This window comes from Pelmatolapia mariae, linkage group LG13 (genome assembly GCF_036321145.2).
Source record: "Pelmatolapia mariae isolate MD_Pm_ZW linkage group LG13, Pm_UMD_F_2, whole genome shotgun sequence".
NCBI lineage: Eukaryota > Metazoa > Chordata > Actinopteri > Cichliformes > Cichlidae > Pelmatolapia > Pelmatolapia mariae.
This window is the reverse complement of record NC_086238.1, coordinates 16,619,790-16,640,094: the sequence shown is the minus strand read 5'-3', so window position 1 is coordinate 16,640,094 and position 20,305 is coordinate 16,619,790. Positions and strand designations below refer to the sequence as shown.

The 20,305-nt window shown below is 42.3% G+C and overlaps 1 protein-coding gene across 2 annotated transcripts; it reads left to right on the top strand.

Annotated features, from left to right (window-relative positions):
* Window positions 1-26: 26 nt before the first annotated feature.
* On the top strand, window positions 27-20,206 carry heatr5b (HEAT repeat containing 5B). 2 transcript variants are annotated; one of them, XM_063491083.1, is made up of 36 exons: window positions 27-76; window positions 2,400-2,564; window positions 2,663-2,874; window positions 3,517-3,625; window positions 3,733-3,882; window positions 4,455-4,626; window positions 4,720-4,877; window positions 4,968-5,217; window positions 7,416-7,571; window positions 7,712-7,962; window positions 8,044-8,155; window positions 8,254-8,406; window positions 8,496-8,595; window positions 8,712-8,821; window positions 8,899-9,062; window positions 9,207-9,382; window positions 9,565-9,670; window positions 9,765-9,955; window positions 10,845-11,004; window positions 11,189-11,378; window positions 11,524-11,693; window positions 11,786-11,933; window positions 12,029-12,208; window positions 12,287-12,541; window positions 13,181-13,362; window positions 13,447-13,515; window positions 14,277-14,456; window positions 14,551-14,791; window positions 15,214-15,450; window positions 15,665-15,792; window positions 16,641-16,785; window positions 16,891-17,163; window positions 17,380-17,604; window positions 17,737-17,888; window positions 18,270-18,483; window positions 18,839-20,206. In XM_063491083.1, the coding sequence occupies exons 2-36, from the start codon at window positions 2,439-2,441 to the stop codon at window positions 19,144-19,146; spliced, it is 6,153 nt and encodes a 2,050-aa protein (XP_063347153.1). In that variant the 5' UTR covers window positions 27-76; window positions 2,400-2,438; the 3' UTR covers window positions 19,147-20,206. The 2 variants fall into 2 exon arrangements, with proteins under 2 accessions (XP_063347153.1, XP_063347152.1); XM_063491082.1 differs by having other exon boundaries at window positions 16,641-17,163.
* Window positions 20,207-20,305: the final 99 nt, after the last annotated feature.

The window sequence follows — 20,305 nt, the reverse complement described above, 5'->3', positions numbered from 1 at the left end:
TGGTTTAACGTCGGACAAACTTCACAGCGACACCGCCCATAGTCGTCGTCATTCATCCTGGGTCACCGAAGCACAGGTAGGATGAACATTTTTGCTGTATTTGTCCCGTATTTCAGAGACTTTGTTGTCACTGAGGGGTATATTTTGAACAACTCAAGGTTGTAAAAAATGACGACGAAGAGCCGGAGTCCTGTTTAGTCGTCAGTGTTTCGCGGAGTTTAGCTTTCCCCTTTTAGGAAGCAGCTAGCTTATGTTGCTAACTAGCTCGCGTATTAACAGCTGAAGGATGACAGCTGTCAACACATCACTGCAGTGTTAATATTTTTTGTGTTATTCCATACGAGACTTGAGCGCGGCTATTATAACTTTACAGCCACTGACATTAAAATTACTGACGTACGGAACACAGCGAAGGCATTCCAATGGCGATAAATGATCCTTAGCATCTATAGGGCTGTTATAACCTGTCCAGCTGATGGATGGGATAGTTTATTGACTGAACAGGCGTATTGTTAGAGAAGAGGCATTTACATTAGACAGCTGAGAGGCTCTGTCATGCTGTTGGGTACAGAGTTTGTCTCCTGAGCAGGAATGTCCAACCTGCAGATCAATACAGATGTTCTCAGTATTTCTCTTCATCCTATAATACAGTATTCCTTTCCTGCTAGGAATGATCTCTTCCATGGTGACAATGAGGTGTAAGAGCTGATAGAACTTTTAGATGAGCATGAAAATGATATTAATCATGTTATGTGGTGACCGAGTGGCCTTCACAGTCAAGTTTATTGGAGCCATTTCAACAACACAGCTGCATATACAACAAGACACATCAAATGACACAATACAGCACAACATAAAAAGTACACGTGCGCTGAACACATCAACCCATAAAAGTAGTGCAGTGTGTCAGTGTACCTATGTTTAAAGTGATTTTAGTGAATGACGTAGAATCCAGATTGCAGAAGGGAACAGTCCACAGTGCAAGAGGTTCAGTTAATATTGCAAATGCATGATACATACGTGTAAGTTTTGCTGCATAATACATTCAGATTCTGGGCGGCACGGTGGTTAGCACTGTTGCCGCACAGCAAGAAGGTCTTGAGTTCAAGGTGTGGAGTTTGCATGTTCTCCCCTGTTTGCGTGGGTTCCCTCTGGGTACTCCGGCTTCCTTCCACCTTCCAAAGACATGCAGTTTGTGGGGATAGGTTAATTGATTAATCTAAATTGCCCATAGATGTGAATGCAGGAGTGAATGTGAATGTGAGTGCGAATGGTTGCCTGTCTCTCTGTGTGACAGACTGGCGACCTGTCGAGGTGTACCCCGCCTCTCGCCCTATGACAGCCGGGATAGGCTCCAGTGCCCCCCGCGTCCCTGAAAAGGATAAGCGGAAGCAAATGGATGGATACATTCAGATTCTATGATCATAACTTGCTGTAGGTAAACTGAAACAAAAAAAAAATAGAGGGTTCAGCATATATTTAAGCGCCTAATAGCTTGGAGATAGCTACTATCTCTGTTCTTGTAGTAATACCCCTGTATCTTTTGCCTGGTGGGAGATGATTTAACAGATGATGTGTAGGAGGGGACAGTGATGATGCTTCTACCTCTCCTGGTGGTTCGGATGGCATAGTGTGGAGCTATGAAAGGCATAGTGTGGAGCTATGAAAGGCATAGTGTGGAGCTATGAAAGGCAGACTACAACCAGTGATGTTGGAGGCTCTAACTTTTTCCAGACTGCTGTTTGTCCTGATTGGTTGTGCTACCTTACCAAGTCAAGTTGGAGATAATAATAATAATGATAATGGTTTGTAGCTTCCCAACTGAACCCATAATTTCCATACATCTCTACTTCTGCCAGAGGAAGTAGAGTCTCTGATGGGCTTTGTTAACAGTGAGACTGGTGTTTAAGTTCTGTGATAAAGACTGGCATATAGTGGTGCCCAGGAAGCACTCTTTCAACAGACCTTGGCCAATGAAAGGAAGATATTGGACTTCTTCCCTTCTAAAGTCAACAGCCTTTAGTTTTAGATCTGCTCAGGTTCAAAATGTTGTCTTTGCACCCCCTCACCAGCTGTTCTGTCTCACTCCGGTATGCAAATTCATCACTGTTAGAGATAACGTCTACCACACCACTGATACCATCACTCAGTCCAGCTGAAAACCTATTGAAGATTTTGTGCTAGTAATGCTCCCTACCGCTATCATCAAAATGCCAAGTAAGATTATTTCTGAGAAGTGGTGCTCCAGTCTTTCAACTTTAGTCAAAAAGACTTGTAGATTTAGTGTCAAGTCACACTGAAGCTGTTTGAGCAAAACATGGTGTACTGACTCCTTGTGTTGCAACAGTATATTAAGCTTTTTTTCCTCTAATTTGTCACGTGTTCGTGAATCATTGCAGAGAGGAGAGCGCACGTCTCTGTGTTCAAGGTTCCTCACCATGGAGCTGGCTCACAGTCTCCTGCTTAATGAAGATGCTTTGTCCCAGATCACCGAAGCAAAAAGGCCCGTCTTCATCTTCGAATGGCTCCGGTTTTTGGATAAAGTGCTTGTGGCAGCAAATAAGGTGACTATTCAGATTTTTAGCTTTTCTGAGTCAGAATCATTGGAAGCATTTTGTAACTCGATTGTGTGGTTTTTTTTTTCCTTCTTTTTTGAATGCAGGTGGATGTAAAAGAGAAGCAGAAGAAGCTGGTGGAACAACTGACGGGACTAATCAGCAGCGCTCCGGGACCACCGACTAGAAAACTCCTGGCCAAAAACCTTGCTACGCTCTACAGCATTGGTGACACCTTCACTGTTTTCCAGACTCTTGATAAATGCAATGACATCATCAAAAGCAAGGATGACACACCTGCATACTTGCCAACAAAACTGTGAGTTCCCAGTTATTTACTACCGTGTGTATTTTTATTGGCTATTTTTAGAAATACAGGAACTGCATATTAATAGTCTGCTTGAGCTTTCACATATTTCAATTTAAATGTAAGCTGTTCAGAACTGCTTTTAGAGCTCCAGGCACGTGCAGTAGGCCTATCTTCAAGGGTATTAGCAGTTAAGCTGGACGGTAATCTGCAGAACGACATTTTATGTTTAAAAGGAGGGATTAAGTGTACAAGACTAGATTTGCTGTGTTTCTTGCTGGCATTAATGGAATTTAACAGTGGATGAAGCTGCATCAGTGGTGCCCTGCAGGGTTTTATCCATCAGTCATTCATACCTGCTCATTTCTGAGTAAGTGAAATACACAGACGTGCCAGGGCCTCCCTTTTGCATACTAAGCCACTGTGCTTCCCCTTCAGCATTTTACAGTAGATGAGGTTAAAGCTAATTCATGTATGTAAGCCAGTCTCTCCATTTATCAACATAAGGAGGAGTCTAATAAATAGAAGTTTATAACTATTAATTTTCATGAAGTATTCCATGGTATTGCATATTTTAATTTACATAATTATGAATTTTCACATAGATTTTTGTCTGAATTGCTGTGCTAATGCACTGTTGCACATTTCTTGCAGTGCTGCAGTGGCATGTGTTGGGGCTTTTTATGAGAAGATGGGGAGGATGCTGGGAAGCTCCTTTCCAGATACCATCAATAATCTTTTAAAGGCATTAAAGAGTGCAGAGGTATGCTAAGTGAGAGTAAAGAAACTAGGAGCAGGCACACTACAATATAAGAACAGTAATGGAGGGATTGATTTGTAACGTCACTTTCTTCTATTTTATTGATGTAGTCACAAGGCAGAGGAGAGATCCTTCTGAGTCTGCAGAAGGTGCTCAGCGGACTGGGTGGAGCTGCAGCTTCTTGTCACAGAGACATCTACAAGAATGCTCGCTCTCTGCTTACAGACAGGTCCATGGCTGTACGCTGTGCAGTAGCAAAGGTTGGTCTCACAAAAACGAAAAGTAAAGATTTTTAAATGTGTCACCTAACTTACACTTCTTTGTGGGCTGCTGGGGTCTTCCAAAACATAAAGTTAAAAGCTACGTAGAAGACACACAGAGTAATCTTCAAACTCTTTCTCCCAAAACAGTTAAACTTGGGTTTTGATCTTAAGTTGTTAAGGCCCATCTGAGGAGCCATCAGCAATATGCAAAGCTTCATTCTCAGTTTCACTCATAAAAGTAAAGGTACCGCATGATTACTTGTGATCACTGTTTTCAGTACGATCTAGTTTTCCCTTTATGACACAAGTACAGCAATTGTGTGTCAGAATGAGTGCAGACTGTTTTTAAAGGGAAGAAACCACTGACTTAAATGCTTTTGCTGTGTCACGTATGTCGACCGCATACACTGTTTCAATTTCCGTTTAGAAAGCGTACCAGTTACTGTGTGTATTGTAACATTATGTGCACATAAGCCTCTGAATTCATGTCATGAAGTAAATATTACCAGTACACACATTATATGAAAAGTAATGATAGCGTCCCATTTTTTTCCTCCTTGCCTGATCAGTGCCTGTTGGAGCTACAAAATGAGGCTGTATTCATGTGGACCACTGAACTGGAGAACGTCGCTACTTTGTGTTTCAAGGCCTTGGAAGGGTCTAACTATGGCGTTCGGGTAGCCGTAGCGAAACTGCTGGGGACGGTTATGGCCACTGCCCTGATGCCCAAACAAGCAGCTGGTATGTTACAGAGTGGATTTGTGTTGGTTTTAGAGTAGCTCACTGCTTCTGTTCTTTATCTCATTCTTTTTTTTAAATGTGTTCTTCTCGCAGTGATGCGTCAGAATGTAAAGCGAGCCACTCTGGAGGAGGTGCTGGAGCTCATGGCCACAGGCTTTCTGCGCGGTGGATCTGGCTTCCTGAAGAGCGGAGGAGAGATGTTGAAGGGGGGAGGCTCTGTCAGCAGGGAGGTGCGGGTGGGCGTCACACAGGTGAGGTGAACTCTCAAACATATTAAAAATATGAACCCGATCCATCTGGCTCGTCCACCTCATGCGTGTTCTTCGTTAATTTCTTCTTAGGCATACGTTGTGTTTGTGACAACACTTGGCGGTCAGTGGCTTGAGCGCAACTTTGCCACATTCCTGTCGCACGTGTTGGACCTAGTGTCTCACCCTCGGGCCACGCAGACTCACGTTGAGGCTGTGTACTCGCGCCGCTGTGTCTCCTTCATGCTGCGCGCCACCTTGGGGGGCTTGCTTGGAGAGAAAGCACAAATCGCAGCCGGCAAAGAAATCTGCCAAGCCATCAGCAAGCAAATGAGGGCTGTGGGTAAGGAGGATGGGGGGGAAATATCACGGTTCAGAGCATTACAGAGTAAGTACTCATCCATTATTATCACCTTTTAATTCGCTCTTCAGTTTTGAAATCTATCGCATGGCTTGTGCTTATGTTGTGTGCAGAGACGGCTTCTCTTTTTCTTTTATTTCTCTGCTTTTCCTTCTGCTTTCTGCCTTTGAGGTTACTTTCCTCTTTCCTCTTTCTTTATATCCCCTTTTCACCACAAGTAGTATCATAATGTCAGTAAGATCATCCATTGCCTGCGCAGCATATTAAGTACTCATGCTTGCATTATTGCATAGCCTTTATGGCTTTTTTGCCTGTGAATTCACATTTTGTTATTGCCTTATAAACCCTAAAGAGCAGTTAACATAACCTTTTCTGGCATCTAGCATCTGGCATGCACCAGCAGAAAAACTGCACGTGCCACTAAATGCAAAGACACATGACAGGGTGATGCCATTACATCCAAGAGAACAAGACACAGTGTTTTGCATTATTATTATTATTTTTTTCGCTTTTTATCATCACAAAATTATTTTCAAAATCACCCATACCTCATTTACAAAGGATGTTTCTTACTCTGATTTGCTTTGCAACCTTTAAACCGATGTACATTTCAGAACTTCTTGGTGTTAAGACAGAATTTCTTGTTGGATTCTCCTGGGTTCTTTGTTGTTCACTCTGTACTTGCTGCTGTATTTTTTTTCCATCTAGCTGGATATGTGAGACTTCTTGAAATGGGACTTTGAGAAATGTCTAAGCTAAACATAAGTGGGAAAATGTTACCGGGAGCCATGATAGAAGTAGGACATCTAGTGTATGTGTTTACATTTACACTGAAGTCCGAATGAAATGCCACAGTTCAAGAAGCATCTTCATATACTCTCTTCCTCAAGTCGTTTTATTGACCTTTTTTCTACATATGATCTGTCTTGACTGTTGTCTTTCAAGAGCTCAGAGGATTTTAGTTCCCGGTAAATGATCAGCTATTCATTTTTTTTCTTTTTTCACAATTATAGCCATCGTTTCCTGTTTTTATTTACTTCTTTTTGAATGGGAGGAGACAAATCCTCAGAGCTCTTGGCGTACATTGAAGTGTGCTCTTCTGTGTTTTAATGTAGTGGTTCTGTAGTTTAATGTTGTTAGTTAAATATATGACAACAGTGCATGGCCTAATGGGGTCTGTTGTGTTATTAGAAGCTACAGTACGCACCTGTCAGTCACAACATTAAAATCACTGTAGGTGACAGCATTAAAAATCATTATTTTGCCTTAATGTTACTTGTCGAGTTGTAGCAGGAAGTCAAGTTGTTGGAAGCTGTAAAGATGTGACTTTTTTGATGTCTAAGCAACTGAATCAGATTATCTATAAAATATCAGGTTTTGGGGATTGTTTCTGGTAGTTAGTTGCTACCAAAAGTGGTATAAGTAATGAACTGGTAATAGGTCTCCAAAAGTTGAATCTCTTCATCTGGATGTAGCGTTTTGTGGGAGAAACGTTTCGTCACTCATCCAAGTGACTTCTTCAGTCACTGGTAATAGGGTCACAGGGGCACTATACTCCAAACTTTGCATGTGGTCCTGTCTGTTCTTGAAAGCACCTACAGCAGAAAGAAATCTAATTTTCTTTTACATCTTGTGTGATGTTTACCAGAGAGAGAGGGGGATCAGCATGATACACAGTAGAGGGGTTTAAGCAATTTGATTCTCTGATTTTCTGCAGGAAAATGGCTTTAATCTGATTCTAACTAGCCGCAGACAATTTACACCTCTTTATGGAAACACTATTCCCCGATGGTGCTGGCTTTTTTTCCTGCAGCGTAGTGCACCCTGCCACTGCATATTGTTCAGGAATGGTCTGAGAAACATTACAAAGAGTTCAAGATCGGAAAAACAAATCAGATGTAAGGGGGCCCCACCTTGCAACTTCCTACACAATATTGGGTTTTAATGTTGTGGCTGATTAGTGTAAATTTTAGTAATAACATTAGTGATTTATACTTATTATGGACACAAAGCATCTTGTCTTTGATATAAATCTTTTTCATCATTTGCACACATTATAAATTAGTGTGTTCTAAATATTATTGAGTATTCAAAATATGAACTTAAGTGATAACTCAGAAAATGTTCATGCTGACAGATCGCTTTGCTTGCTTCTCTTTTCCTGAAATTTGTGTTTTCAGAGGCAGTAGTGAATGATATTAGTGGGGAGAATAAGGCAGGTGCAGGTGATGTGTCTGCCAGCCAGCATGTTATGGTGTGTGCTTTAAAAGAGCTGGGCAGTTTGGTTCAGAGTTTGAGTGCCACAGCTTCACCACTCATCCAGGAGCCTTCTGTAGGTAAGATAAACAGAATACAAAACAGGATATTCACTTTTGTCACTCTCGGGTTTCTGGTAACACAAGCTCGTGTGACATAAATCCTCATTTAAAATAAGGCTGAACTCCTTAAATAACTTATTCCACATCCACTTCTTCAGGACTCCTTGAAACCGTGACCTCAGTGCTGCTGCACCCAAGCATGGCAGCACGTTTGGCAGCTGCATGGTGCTTGCGTTGCGTCGCCGTTGCGCTACCCTATCAGCTCACGCCTCTGCTGGACCGCTGTGCTGAGAGAATCAACAACCTGAAGAGTTCGCCTGAGGCTGTAAGCGGCTACAGCTTTGCGATGGCTGCTCTGCTGGGAGGCGTGCACCAGTGTCCACTGGGTATCCCCCACACCAAGGGCAAGGTCTGTAGCCTCAGAATTTAGCCATAGTGGTTCTTTCATATGTATGTCAGACTTGATTGACTAGCCTCGCTGTCCTTGTAGTTGGTGGTGAGTATAGCTGAAGACCTTCTGCGAACAGCTGCTCAGAACAGCCGTCTGTCCCTGCAGCGCACGCAGGCTGGATGGCTTCTGCTGGGGGCCCTGATGACTTTGGGTGAGCCTCAAAGACACTTCCTGATTTTGGAGTTTTTCAGAAATCATCTCTTTCTCCCACCACCTTTGTGACCACATTGTGTTCATTTGTGTTCCCAGGTCCCTCGCTTGTGCGCTATCATCTCCCCAAAATGCTGCTGCTGTGGAGGAACGTGTTTCCTCGCTCCCAGAAGGAGCTGGAAGCCGAAAAAGCCAGGGGAGACTCCTTCACCTGGCAGGTCACCCTGGAGGGCCGAGCTGGAGCACTGTGTGGTAAAGACTTGCACCTCCACAGTGTGCCTGCACGCCCTAAAATGTTACGAGATGCAGTGTTGAATAAAACTGTTCCTTGTCTTTTATAGCCATGCGTAGTTTTGTGGCCCACTGCCCCGAGCTTCTCACAGAAGACGTAATCCGCAGGCTGATGACTCCTATCGAATGTGCCATGACTATGATGTCTCAGTGAGTGTGGTGCTTTTTTTGTGTAATTTTCTCTTAAATATATGACTTTTTCTTTTATTTTTTTGTGTGTTTTTCGACTGCATGTCTAATGATTGTAACATTTTGACTTTTCTCAGTGTCCCTGCCATCATTAAGGTACATGGAGCCCACCTGAAAGCAAGTGCAGCTATGGTGAGGCTCCGGTTGTACGACATCTTGGCTCTCTTGCCTCCGAAAACTTACGAAGGTAAATCAGTCACTTGTGCATTAGCTTTCACATAAGTTGAGGAGAGGTGTTTTAAAATGGGTAATCCTGTTGTACAGGCAGCTTCAATGCTCTCCTGAGAGAACTGGTGGCAGAGTTTACTTTGACCGACAACTCGGCCAACACTACCACGTCTTTGCTGCGCTCTCTGTGTCATTATGACGACAGCGTGCTCATGGGCTCGTGGCTACAGGAGACCGACCACAAGTCCATAGAGGATCAGGTTAGTTGGTAAACAGTTCTAGTAACCCATCTCTTATTTGAAGATGCTTTATGTATGTGATTTTGATTACTCATCACTATCTCTCGTTAAATATTAAATATAAGTTTGGCCTTTTGGTGTTTCTGTGTCGTTGCTGCTAAACAGTTACAGCCCAACAGCGCGTCTGGCAGCGGAGCTCTGGAGCACGATCCCTCCTCGATCTACCTGCGCGTCCCCGTAGGCGAGGCCATCCCAGGACCTCTCCCTTTGGGTGTGTCGGTTATCGATGCTTCAGTGGCTCTGTTTGGTGTGGTGTTCCCTCATGTCTCCTTCAAACACAGGCAAGGCGCTCTCTCTTATTGTGATGAATTAATGTGGTTCTGCATCATGTTAACATTATTTTTATTTTCTTGTCCTGCAGCTACTCTCTTTATTTTCCTTATATATTTATATTCGCTGCATTGTTGCTGAGCTGTTTTTGGTATATTAATATACCGTGTTTTAACTGATGGGTATGATTCAGGCTGCAGATGTTAGACCACTTTGCAGAATGCATAAAGCAGGCTAAAGGAGTTCGACAGCAAGCCGTCCAACTCAACATCTTTACTGCAGTCCTTTCTGCCCTCAAGGTAAGAAAAAAAGCTCTATATCCTCTTAAATGGGAAGGTCATTTAGGTAATAGCTACAGTGAGAAATAATGTTTCTCTTTCGCTTTAACTGTAGGGTTTGGCTGAGAATAAGAGCACTCTTGGGCCTGAGGAGGTGCGTAAATCAGCTCTGGCCCTGGTGATGGGAGCTTTGGACAACCCTAATCCCATCCTGCGCTGTGCTGCTGGAGAGGCCCTGGGGAGGATGGCTCAGGTGGTTGGAGAGGCAACCTTCATTGCCAGAATGGCACAGACCAGCTTTGATAAGTGAGCATATCATGTCTACAATTTCTGTTTCTTTTCTTTTTGTGTCCAACATTATGGTTTCAAATCATCTTTGTTGTTCACACAGAATATTTAGGAAGACCTTAAGAAAATTTCTTCATATTTTACACCAGTGTTCGCTTTCATTGACTGATTGATTTGTTTGATTCATGAGGATGAATTTGATATCATTTGGAGGTCAAAGGTCAAGCCCAAAGAGCTAACTTTTGGCCATAACTCAAGAATTCATACACCAATAAAAAAAACGATTCAAGTATCTAACAGGATAAAAATGATGACTTGATGACAATTTCTGTTTAAAATGGTCTGTGGTTAACATTACCATGACAACCTAGTGATCTGCAGAAACACTTTGGAGAGAAGGAGAGATTTGAGTGTCAGATTTGGTCAGATTGTCAATTGTAATCATGAATTTATGGTGCTGCCCTTGAAACTGGTCTGAGTGTATAAGATCTTCTGAGGTGCCAGGTTAGAAACGTGTAGGTTTTTTGCAATAGCATAAATATTTAAAACATTGTCTACAGTGCACAATGTTGTGATCAGAATAACCTGTATTTACCTTACATTAATAAATGTTTTTAAGAATACAGTGATTTTAGGTGTAAAAAATATTAGTCTATCACTACATATCTTGAATGAGCCTGGACAGACAAGGATGTAAACTGCACCTTGACGTTTAGTGGGATGGACAGAGAGTCATTTTATACCTGATTGCACAAAATAAACAGTCTCGCTACATTTTCAGAATGTCTCTTTTTGGAAAGTTATAGTTTGTGTTTCATTGTTGTTCATCTGTCTTGAAGTTGATCTCTCATACTTTGTATCTGTCTCTACTCATGTGATGCATGTCTTTGTTTTGCTCTGTTTACAGGCTGAAGTCAGCTCGTGATGTAGTTTCAAGGACGGGCCATTCACTGGCTCTCGGCTGTCTGCATCGATATGTTGGAGGAATTGGCTCTGGCCAGCACTTAAAGACCAGTGTCAGCATCTTGTTGGCTCTAGCCCAGGATGGCTCTTCACATGAAGTCCAGGTGCAGTCAATTATTTATTAGAAGTACATTTTTATATTCACTCATAATTAAATTACATTTTTATTGTTTTTCTTTTCTGTTAAATGTTATGTCTAAACCTAATTTTGACGCACCCCTGTCTTTTTCTTCAATTCTGATCTGGCCCACTCTAAATTAATTCAATCTGTGTTTTTGTCTTCACCAGACTTGGGCTCTGCACTCTCTGGCTCTAATTGTGGACTCAAGTGGTCCCATGTACAGAGGCTATGTGGAGCCTACACTGTCTCTGGTGCTCACCCTGCTCCTCACTGTGCCCCCGTCTCACACAGAAGTTCACCAGTGTCTGGGCCGCTGCCTGGGAGCTCTAATCACTACTGTGGGACCAGAGTTGCAGGGTAACTGTGGCACAACCAGATTACAAACATCATTAACCATAGTATTTTTTAGCCAGCAGGTGGCAGTGTAACCGGTTTTGATCCTTTGCAGGCTACTGAAGTATATGTCTTTAAATACAATGTTTCTTTGTGCTGGTCTTGCTAGGAAATGGAGCTACTATTTCCACCATCCGCTCGTCCTGTCTGGTTGGTTGTGCCATAATGCAGGACCACTCAGACTCTCTTGTGCAGGCAGCTGCTATCTCATGTTTGCAGCAGCTGCATATGTTTGCTCCACGACACGTTAACCTGTCCAGCTTGGTGCCGTGTCTCTGCGTAAGACATAAATACTTTTAGAGTACGTATGTGATAGTTAGAGTTTGTGTCAGTCTAAATGTTGATTTCCTGCTGTGCACTTGTTCCAATAGGTGCACCTGTGCAGCTCTCACCTGTTGCTGCGTCGTGCTGCAGTGGCCTGCCTGAGACAGCTTGCTCAGAGAGAAGCTGCAGAGGTCTGCGAGTACGCCATGAGCCTGGCAAAGAGAGCAGGAGACAGCAAAGACAGCACTACAATCAGTCAGTACACGTTCAAAACCTGATTCAAGCATTCTGTTTGAATAATTCACCTTAATGCAACCTGGATCCTAATGCCTTAACTTGCTCTGGTTCAGATCTAAACATCACAGAGACGGGTCTGGAGGGCGTTCTGTTTGGCATGCTGGATCGGGAGACGGACAGGAAGCTGTGCTCAGACATCCATGACACACTTGGCCACATGCTGTCGTCTTTGGCCGTAGAAAAACTTTCCCATTGGCTGAAACTCTGCAAGGATGTTCTTGCAGCAACTACAGGTAAGTCTACAATACAGCAAATTCAAAAACCATCTTTTATAAATCTTTTACCACAAATGTGACCGTGTCCTCTTTCAGATGTAGGGGGCGCTGTTGTGTTTGAGGTGGAAAAGGACGAGGAAGACTCAGAGAAAAAAGACGAGATGGACGATGACACAATGTTCACGGGTCTGGGCGAAGATGACAAATCGAAGCCATCTGTGGCTCCGCGCTGGGTCACACGGGTGTTTGCGGCAGACTGTTTGTGCCGCATCATCCTGCTGTGTGAGAATGCAGACAAAACACACTTTGACCTGGCAGCTGCTCGTTCGGCGCAGGCCAAGAATGTGAAAGGTACCATTCACTGTGCTGCCAGAATAGACTACTGCAGAGTTCACTTAAAGAATTGTGATTGATTAATGCCACTTTTACTGTGCTACGGGAAAGCAAAACTAGAGGTTCAGAGCGTTCTGTTCACTGTGGCAAATATAGGAGACAATATTTATGTAAGCTTTGCTGTATAATAAGGAGCTATTCTACCAGCTTGCCCGTAATAGCACATTGTACTGACTTTGTAGCTCTGAAACCAGCTAAGCCAAATTTAGTGACTGGGATTCAGTGGATGGTTGGTCTGCATGACGGCATGTCCAACTAATCCCTCAAAAGGTGCCCTTCAGTTAAAACTCAATTAAATCTCAGCCCCAAATTTAATGTGGGGTTTCTTTCTGGTCGCTGCAGGCACACGCTGAAACTCCAAAACTGTTTTCTCTTGAAGAAAGTATTAAAGCAAAGAGTCTGAAGAAAGCACTGGTTATAGCTTCTTGCTGAAGTGTAACCCATCATCAAAGGATTAATAAATCAAATACTAAACAATGACTGGAAAAATCATTATTGTAGCTGCTCCCGGAGTTCACATTCCTTCCAGTGTTTATAATTAGGTTCGTATTTCTCACATAGTCCTTGTTGTTTTTTCATCCATCTCTGTCCGTTCAGGAGATCTGCTGGTGCTCCATTTATCTGACCTCATCCGCATGGCTTTCATGGCAGCCACAGACCACAGCAACCAGCTGAGGATGGCTGGCCTGCAGGCCTTGGAAGACATCATTAAAAAGTTTGCGTCCGTACCAGAGCCCGAGTTCCCGGGGCACGTTATCCTGGAACAGTACCAGGCCAATGTGAGTAAAGCATTGCATTATTTCATAGTCCAAAACTAGAAACATTGCATGAAAGTAAACTTGTTGCAACTCGTGGGTATTTAGGTTGGAGCTGCTCTCAGACCTGCGTTTTCACCTGACACGCCGTCCGACATTACAGCAAAGGCATGCCAGGTAAGACATACCTGTCTCTTTCACCAACTCAATTGCTTACAATTCCACTTTATGCCTCTTTTTGAGGTGTGTTCAACCTTCTTTCCATTAACAGCCATTAAATATGTTTTTTGATTGTTAGATGGTAGAACTGTGGCTGCATTTAAGCAGTTTAATTACCACGACAAAGTGAGTCATCATCCCCTTAGAAGCTAGCAGTGTCAAATTTGTGACTTAATGCTTTTTGACTTAATTGAATGATGAGAATGTTGAGTGACGGGGGCAAATAACAAAACATGCCTGTCAGCTTATTACTAAAAGATGTTCTCTCTTTGACATTCCCCTGTTTCTCTGCTTGGGAGACTTTTTGAAGGGTTTAATTTTTCTTATCGAGAACAACTTACTCTGAAATTAGGATACATACATCTGTGGATGTGAAGGTCACAGAGGACCTGTAGTTTGCTTATAGTTTAATAATCTTCCAGATTTATATCACGCTGCTGCCCTTGAACTGACACTTTAATTGCTGTTCCTCCCAGAAGAATGCAATCTTATAAACATGTGGTCCAGTTTTACATCACTAAGGTGTCAGTCCATTTATTAATACCCATTTGTTTGACACTCCCACCCCCTCTAATAGCTTGGCTAATGAGCCTAAGTGCTCTGTTATATAAGACATTTTTTACATCAAAATCAGAATCAGAACATTTTATTGTCCATTGTTGTAATAGATAAAAACTGTAAGATTCATAACAGTTTCACCTTCCTCACATTGACTACAGGTGTGCAGTACGTGGATCGGCAGTGGCGTTGTCAGTGACCTCAACGACCTGCGGCGAGTCCACAACCTGCTTGTGTCGTCGCTGGACAAGGTGCAGGCTGGGAAAGGCTCGTCCAGTCAGCTGTATAGTGAGAGCGCTACCACGATGGAGAAACTGGCTGTGCTGAAGGCGTGGGCTGAGGTGAGATGGAAGATGAGCAGGAAACTGCTCCTTTTGTTAGAATCAAATGATGCACGTAACGAAACTGAACGTGCACTCTGGGTTTCTCACTCAGGTCTATGTGGTGGCAATGAAGATCAAAAAAGAGGCTGAGTCTAAACCTGCAAAACCAGTCAGAAGTGGAGATGACGACGAGGATGAGGAGGATCTGGGAACAGACGTGCTTCCCCCTGACAGTCTTATCACCCTGGTGCAGCCAGAGCTGCCCTCACTAAGCCGCCTGTGGCTGGCCATGCTGCGAGACTATGCTCTGCTCACTCTGCCTGCTGAGTTTTCCAGTCAGCTGCCCCCTGATGGTATGAGACTCTTTCCTGTCTTCCTGTGTGCTAAATATGGTTTTAATATGATATCTTCAGTGAAACAAAATATAGTCTTGTGGTGTTTCTACACAACATTTTAATGTAGCTTGGTTAAAGCATCAATTTTCAAGTCTTATATTCCACTTTGGATCCTTTGAAGTTTATTTATTCCAGATATTACCAAAAACTTTCAACATTATTTGGACAATGTCAGATTAAATGTCAACAAAAACACCTCTTAAATCAAATGGGATTGTAGATTACATGTTCGTGCACTCTGTTGGAGCTGTTTTCAAAGTCATTGACATGTTAATAAAATAATTTGATGCAGGAGTATATATTTGTAAAAAAATGCTCATTGAATTTTAAAGTAATTAAAAAATATATATATATATTTCTATAATTGTGTTTGTGTCCAGGTGGAGCATTTTATACCCCGGAGACTATAGATACAGCAAGGCTCCACTACCGAAGCTCCTGGGCTCCTGTCCTGCATGCCGTAGCCCTGTGGCTGAACAGCACTGGGTTTGGAGCAGGTGTAGGTCAGGAGGAGGTCTCATCAGCTCCTTCCAAGCCTCCTGGCCTCCCCCAGGGATGCTCCTCCACTATAAAGACCTTTGAGGAGTCTGTCAAAGACAGGATGCATCTAATGTTAGGTAAACAAATGCATAGCTAACATTTGCGGTGTAAAGCATTTAGCATACTTTTCCATTTTCTGGCTTCACAGCGTACCTAATACAGAAAACAGCAACTGCTTTTGTTCACCTCACAGCTGTAGGACCACCGGCCAATTGTGAAGGAATGGTAGTAGAAAGAAAAATACATGTACAAGAACATACACTAAGAGCATTTTTGTATTCTTTCTCTTAGGTGTCAGTATAGAGTTTCTCTGCTTTCCCCGCCCTGAAGAGCCTATTGAACATGTGATGTCGTGCCTGCGGGCCCTGTGCACTCTGCTCGAGACTCCTTGTGCTAAAACACATATTGCAGATGACCAGGTAAACACACAGGGCTTAAATTATAGGGTTAAAAAAAGAGAAAATTTTTAAACCACTTTTATGACTGTTGTAGAATCTCATTAGTAACATATGAATATATGAGTTACACATTAAGCTATAAAATAACTACGGTAGTTTTCACTTATTAGAAAATACTAAAAGAAATTCAAGCACCCAAATGTCCTATAAGAAAAAGTGTTTTCCCTTTAAATCACCTCTTGCAGCAATCATATTGTGGTGTAATTCAAGTGATCTGTTTACCATGCACCACCTCACTGCAAATATTTGATAAATACAACACCGGCCTGTGATATTTACTGACTTTAGAAGGTGAAAAGGATCCCCCACAGAACAGATGATTGGGTACCGATGGCTTCAAAGGGCACACGTGTGTATCCTACAAATTCAGCAAAAGAAGGTTGTATTTCTCAGCTGTATTTGGTGAAGCCTTTGAAGAGGGACATGTCTCTACCAGACCGCTTCAAAGTGTGGACTTCAGAGGATATGAATTGGAGCACAGTGTGTGGGATCACTCAGCCGTCTCACTAACCATATTTTGTACAGTAATAATAGAAAAAAGATATTTGAACAAAGAAGTAAAAATTGCTTCTGAACAGTATAAAAATCATATTTTTAAATATGAAATTGTATCCTATGGTGGACATGCTTTCTGCTTTTCAACAAACCAGAACAGATAGATACAAAGCATCAAGCACTTTACTTTAAATGAAAAAAAACAAAACATAATTGAAACAGTTGAAATTCTAAATGTGACAGAAATGAGAAGTTTGTGCTACATGTTTCACAGTCACATTAATGTAGTTGTTTACTTTTTCTTTCTACTGTAGCTGCTGGCTGTGGAGCTCCTGAACGTGCTTCACAGGCTTCTGTTGACCCGGGATCCACCTGCTGTCCAGCTTCAGGTCACTGCTGTCGTCCAGGAGACCATCAGGGCTGCACATGACCATCTACAACGAGAGAAAACAGCAAAAGGCCAGAAACATTATGTTACACTGCAAGCTTCTATATTTAGAGTAAAGTTAACCAAATTGTGTAGTAGTTTAAACGGTCACTACGTTTTGTTTTTTTTTGGTTTAGGCAAAGAGGAAGATGGCGAGAAAGACTCTCAGGCCAGCCTTGGAGAAGGAGGAGACACAGGGGAGCTCGTCCCCGGCAAGTCTCTGGTGTTCGCTGCCATGGAGCTGCTCGTGTTCATCCTGGTCCGCCACTTACCCCAGCTTAATACACGTGTGAAGGAGTCGCCCAGCCATGTGCCACTCAGGTCTCAGCGACTACCCGAAGAAAGTGCCCGCCTGGTGGCAAACGCAGTTTCCATCCTGGCAGAGCTGCCCTCGCTCTGCTCTCCAGCTGGTGAGGCCTGAAGCAAAGTGCAACAACACACAAATACCATGCATAATAAGAAAGGAAAACTCGCACAAGTTGCTATTTCACTGTAACATGCTCTCTCTTAATGGATGATGTTTTAAACTGCTTCGTGCATTTCTGTGACATTAATCATAAGTAGCAAAGGAAAATGAGCATCATGGTTTTCAGCCCATGGTTTACATTTTATTTTTGCTTTATTAGGAAGCATGACCATCCTACCTACAGTGCTTTTCCTCATCACCGGAGTTCTGAAGGAAACTGCAGTAAAGACTCCTGACAACTCGGTGCCAGTGCCTGTGGCAGCTGCCCTCCAGGGCATCAAGACCATCATCACCTCCCCAATAGCCCGGCTGGAGAGCGTGCGGACGCAGTGGACCAGCCTTGTGAGGAGCAGCCTGGCATCTGTACTTGAGTATTCGCAGCCAGGTGAGCGCATACACACATGTTCATTATCAGACTCTGACTTTTTGTCTTTCTGTGGAGCAATCTACAAAAAAAAAAGAAAAAAAAGCACAACATCACTGTTAATCAAACGCATGTTTATGTGGGGGATTTTAGATGAGTCCAGGCCTGACATGGATGAGGTCAGTATGCTGACAGCGATCACACTCTTCCTGCTGTCAGCCAGCAGTGAGCTTGTAGGAGTGACTGTCCTGCAAAAGGGCTGCATGGACCGCTTCCGAAATGCCCTCAACTCTAGTGACCCCTGGGTAAGCTCGCATGTACACAAACAAAGATGTAACAAAAGAATTTTGAATACCGAACCAAATCGTCTCTTTTTACATGTGTACCACACCTCTGAACTTGTCTAGATATTACCTAATTGAAGTGCAGAAAACCCAAATTTCTGAATCAGTACTAGGTTTTTACTTGCCAGCTAGACGGTGGCTGTGGTCTGCTGTGCATTGTACGCACCTCTCTTCTGTTACCAAACCAAAACATAGCATTTCCACGTGTAAAAAAGGGCAGCCCTGAACAATGCCTGGACTGGAACCTCCTCCCATTGTTCAGAGTTCATGCGTGAAAACAGCTTCACACTGTTCACATAAGTCTAGCTCAGTTGAGCGAAAGATGTAATTGTGTTACCACAGGTTCAGGCTCGGTGTTACCAGCTGCTGTTGTCGGTGTTTCAACACTCCAGCCGTGCCCTCTCTACTCCCTACATACACGCTCTGGCTCCACTCATGGTGGAGAAGCTGAAGGCAGTGGAGCGCAGCCGGCCAGGGACGGTTGCTGAGCTGCAGGCTGTGCAGGAAGGAATCAGGGTCCTGGAGAATCTGGTTGGCATGGGTGAAGAGCAAAACCGTAAGTATTCCTCTGCTTAATGGACCAAGTGAAGCAACATTTGGTTCATTTTGTGCCACATTTACTCTGTTAAAGTAGATCTCTTCAGTATTTAGCTGTGCTGCCCTAAATCAGAGTAATAAATAATTAAATGTTGAATTTAATGCTTTTCTAATTTCTAGTCCAACCATTCAAGAAAAAACTTTTTTAAAACTATTTTATGTCAGTTTACTAATAATCTGGCAAATCTCTGCGTAGATAATGACATTACATTGGATTTGTGGCCATAGTTCTGCTTGTCCTTTTTTTAAACTCTCTTCTAATTAATGATTATATATATTTTTTTTTACTTATCACCGCTTTATGTGTTCAACAGGGGTACAGCTGCTCGCTCTCCTTGTACCGACTCTCGTCTCTTACCTTTTGGATGAAAATTCCATCTCCTCTGCACCCCAAGTCTCCAAAGGCCTGCACGAGTTTGCACTTCAGAACTTGATGCGGATCGGCCCTCTCTATCCGGCTGCCTTCAAGATAGTGATTGGAGCGGCACCTGAGCTGAAAACCCGTCTGGAATCTGCTATACGGGCCAACCAGGCCAGCAGCAAAGCCAAAGCTGCAGCCAGGCAAGCTCAGCCAGCAGTGCAAGCTGCACCAACCATTAAACTCAAGACGAGCTTCTTCTGAACACTCAAAAATGCACTGCACACTCTCACCTATCCTTTTTGGATTTCTTTCAACAGTGTACCACATGTCATGTCTGTATCAGTTATGCTTTCTAACTGCATTTATTTATTCTACATCTCTTCTTTGTTTTGATGGACGAGTACTCCCCTCAAAGAAAGTTTATGTAAATATCTTTGAAAACCTTTAAATTTTAACTTTAAAAAGCTTGCTATAAAATTTGTAGCAAATTTTAATTGTGTGAATGTATAATTTCCAGACCACACAATTTACATCTTTTTTTTTTGTTCCCCCCAAGTCACCAAACCCAGCTCTCTATGGAAGTTTGTTTCTGACATTTTTTTTAGGCAGAGCTAAATTGAAATTTGAAAAAGTCTTCTCAGAATGTACTTACGAAGTATGTTTTCAGGTACAAACCATGAATTTTGACTTACAGAGGGCAAAAAATAAATAAATAAATCAGGTGGCAGAAATAAAATTCCAGAAAAAGTCAATATTTGCTCTACAATTTTCCCTGATTTTTTTTTTCTTTTCTTTTTTTTTTTTTAGGAGGCCTTGGGGTCTCCAGGTTGTTACTGATGAATGTTACTTTAATTTCTTATGTTTTGTGTGTTTTCTTGAATTATGTTGTAAACCTTCCTACTACTTGCTCAAAGGCAAAGCTAATAAATTAAAGTTGATCAAACCAGTATCGAGACTAAAATTAGAACAAACTAAATGATAAATGCATTATGATAAATGCATTATATTTTTCACTAAAACTCTCCAGTTATCTGCACACTAATCAACAAATAAATAATTATACATATATGTATGTATATATATGTATATGTATATATGTATATGTGTATATATATATATATATATATATATATATATATATATATATGTGTGTACTGGTCATCACATTGATTTTTATTTTTTATTTTGGTCTGATAAATACCTGTGTTTACTGCCTGCATGTGCTGGTGTTCACCAATGTCATCAATAACTGGCACATTTATGTAAATGTAACGTTACACTCATTTTTTTTCAAAATGTGAATAAACTTATTTTGACCTCATTGCTGTTGCACAATTTTACTATACTTAAATCTAATTGGATTAATAAAATAGGAATGCATGATTTATAGCTTAAGTTCTGCTACTGGGTCTGATCGTCC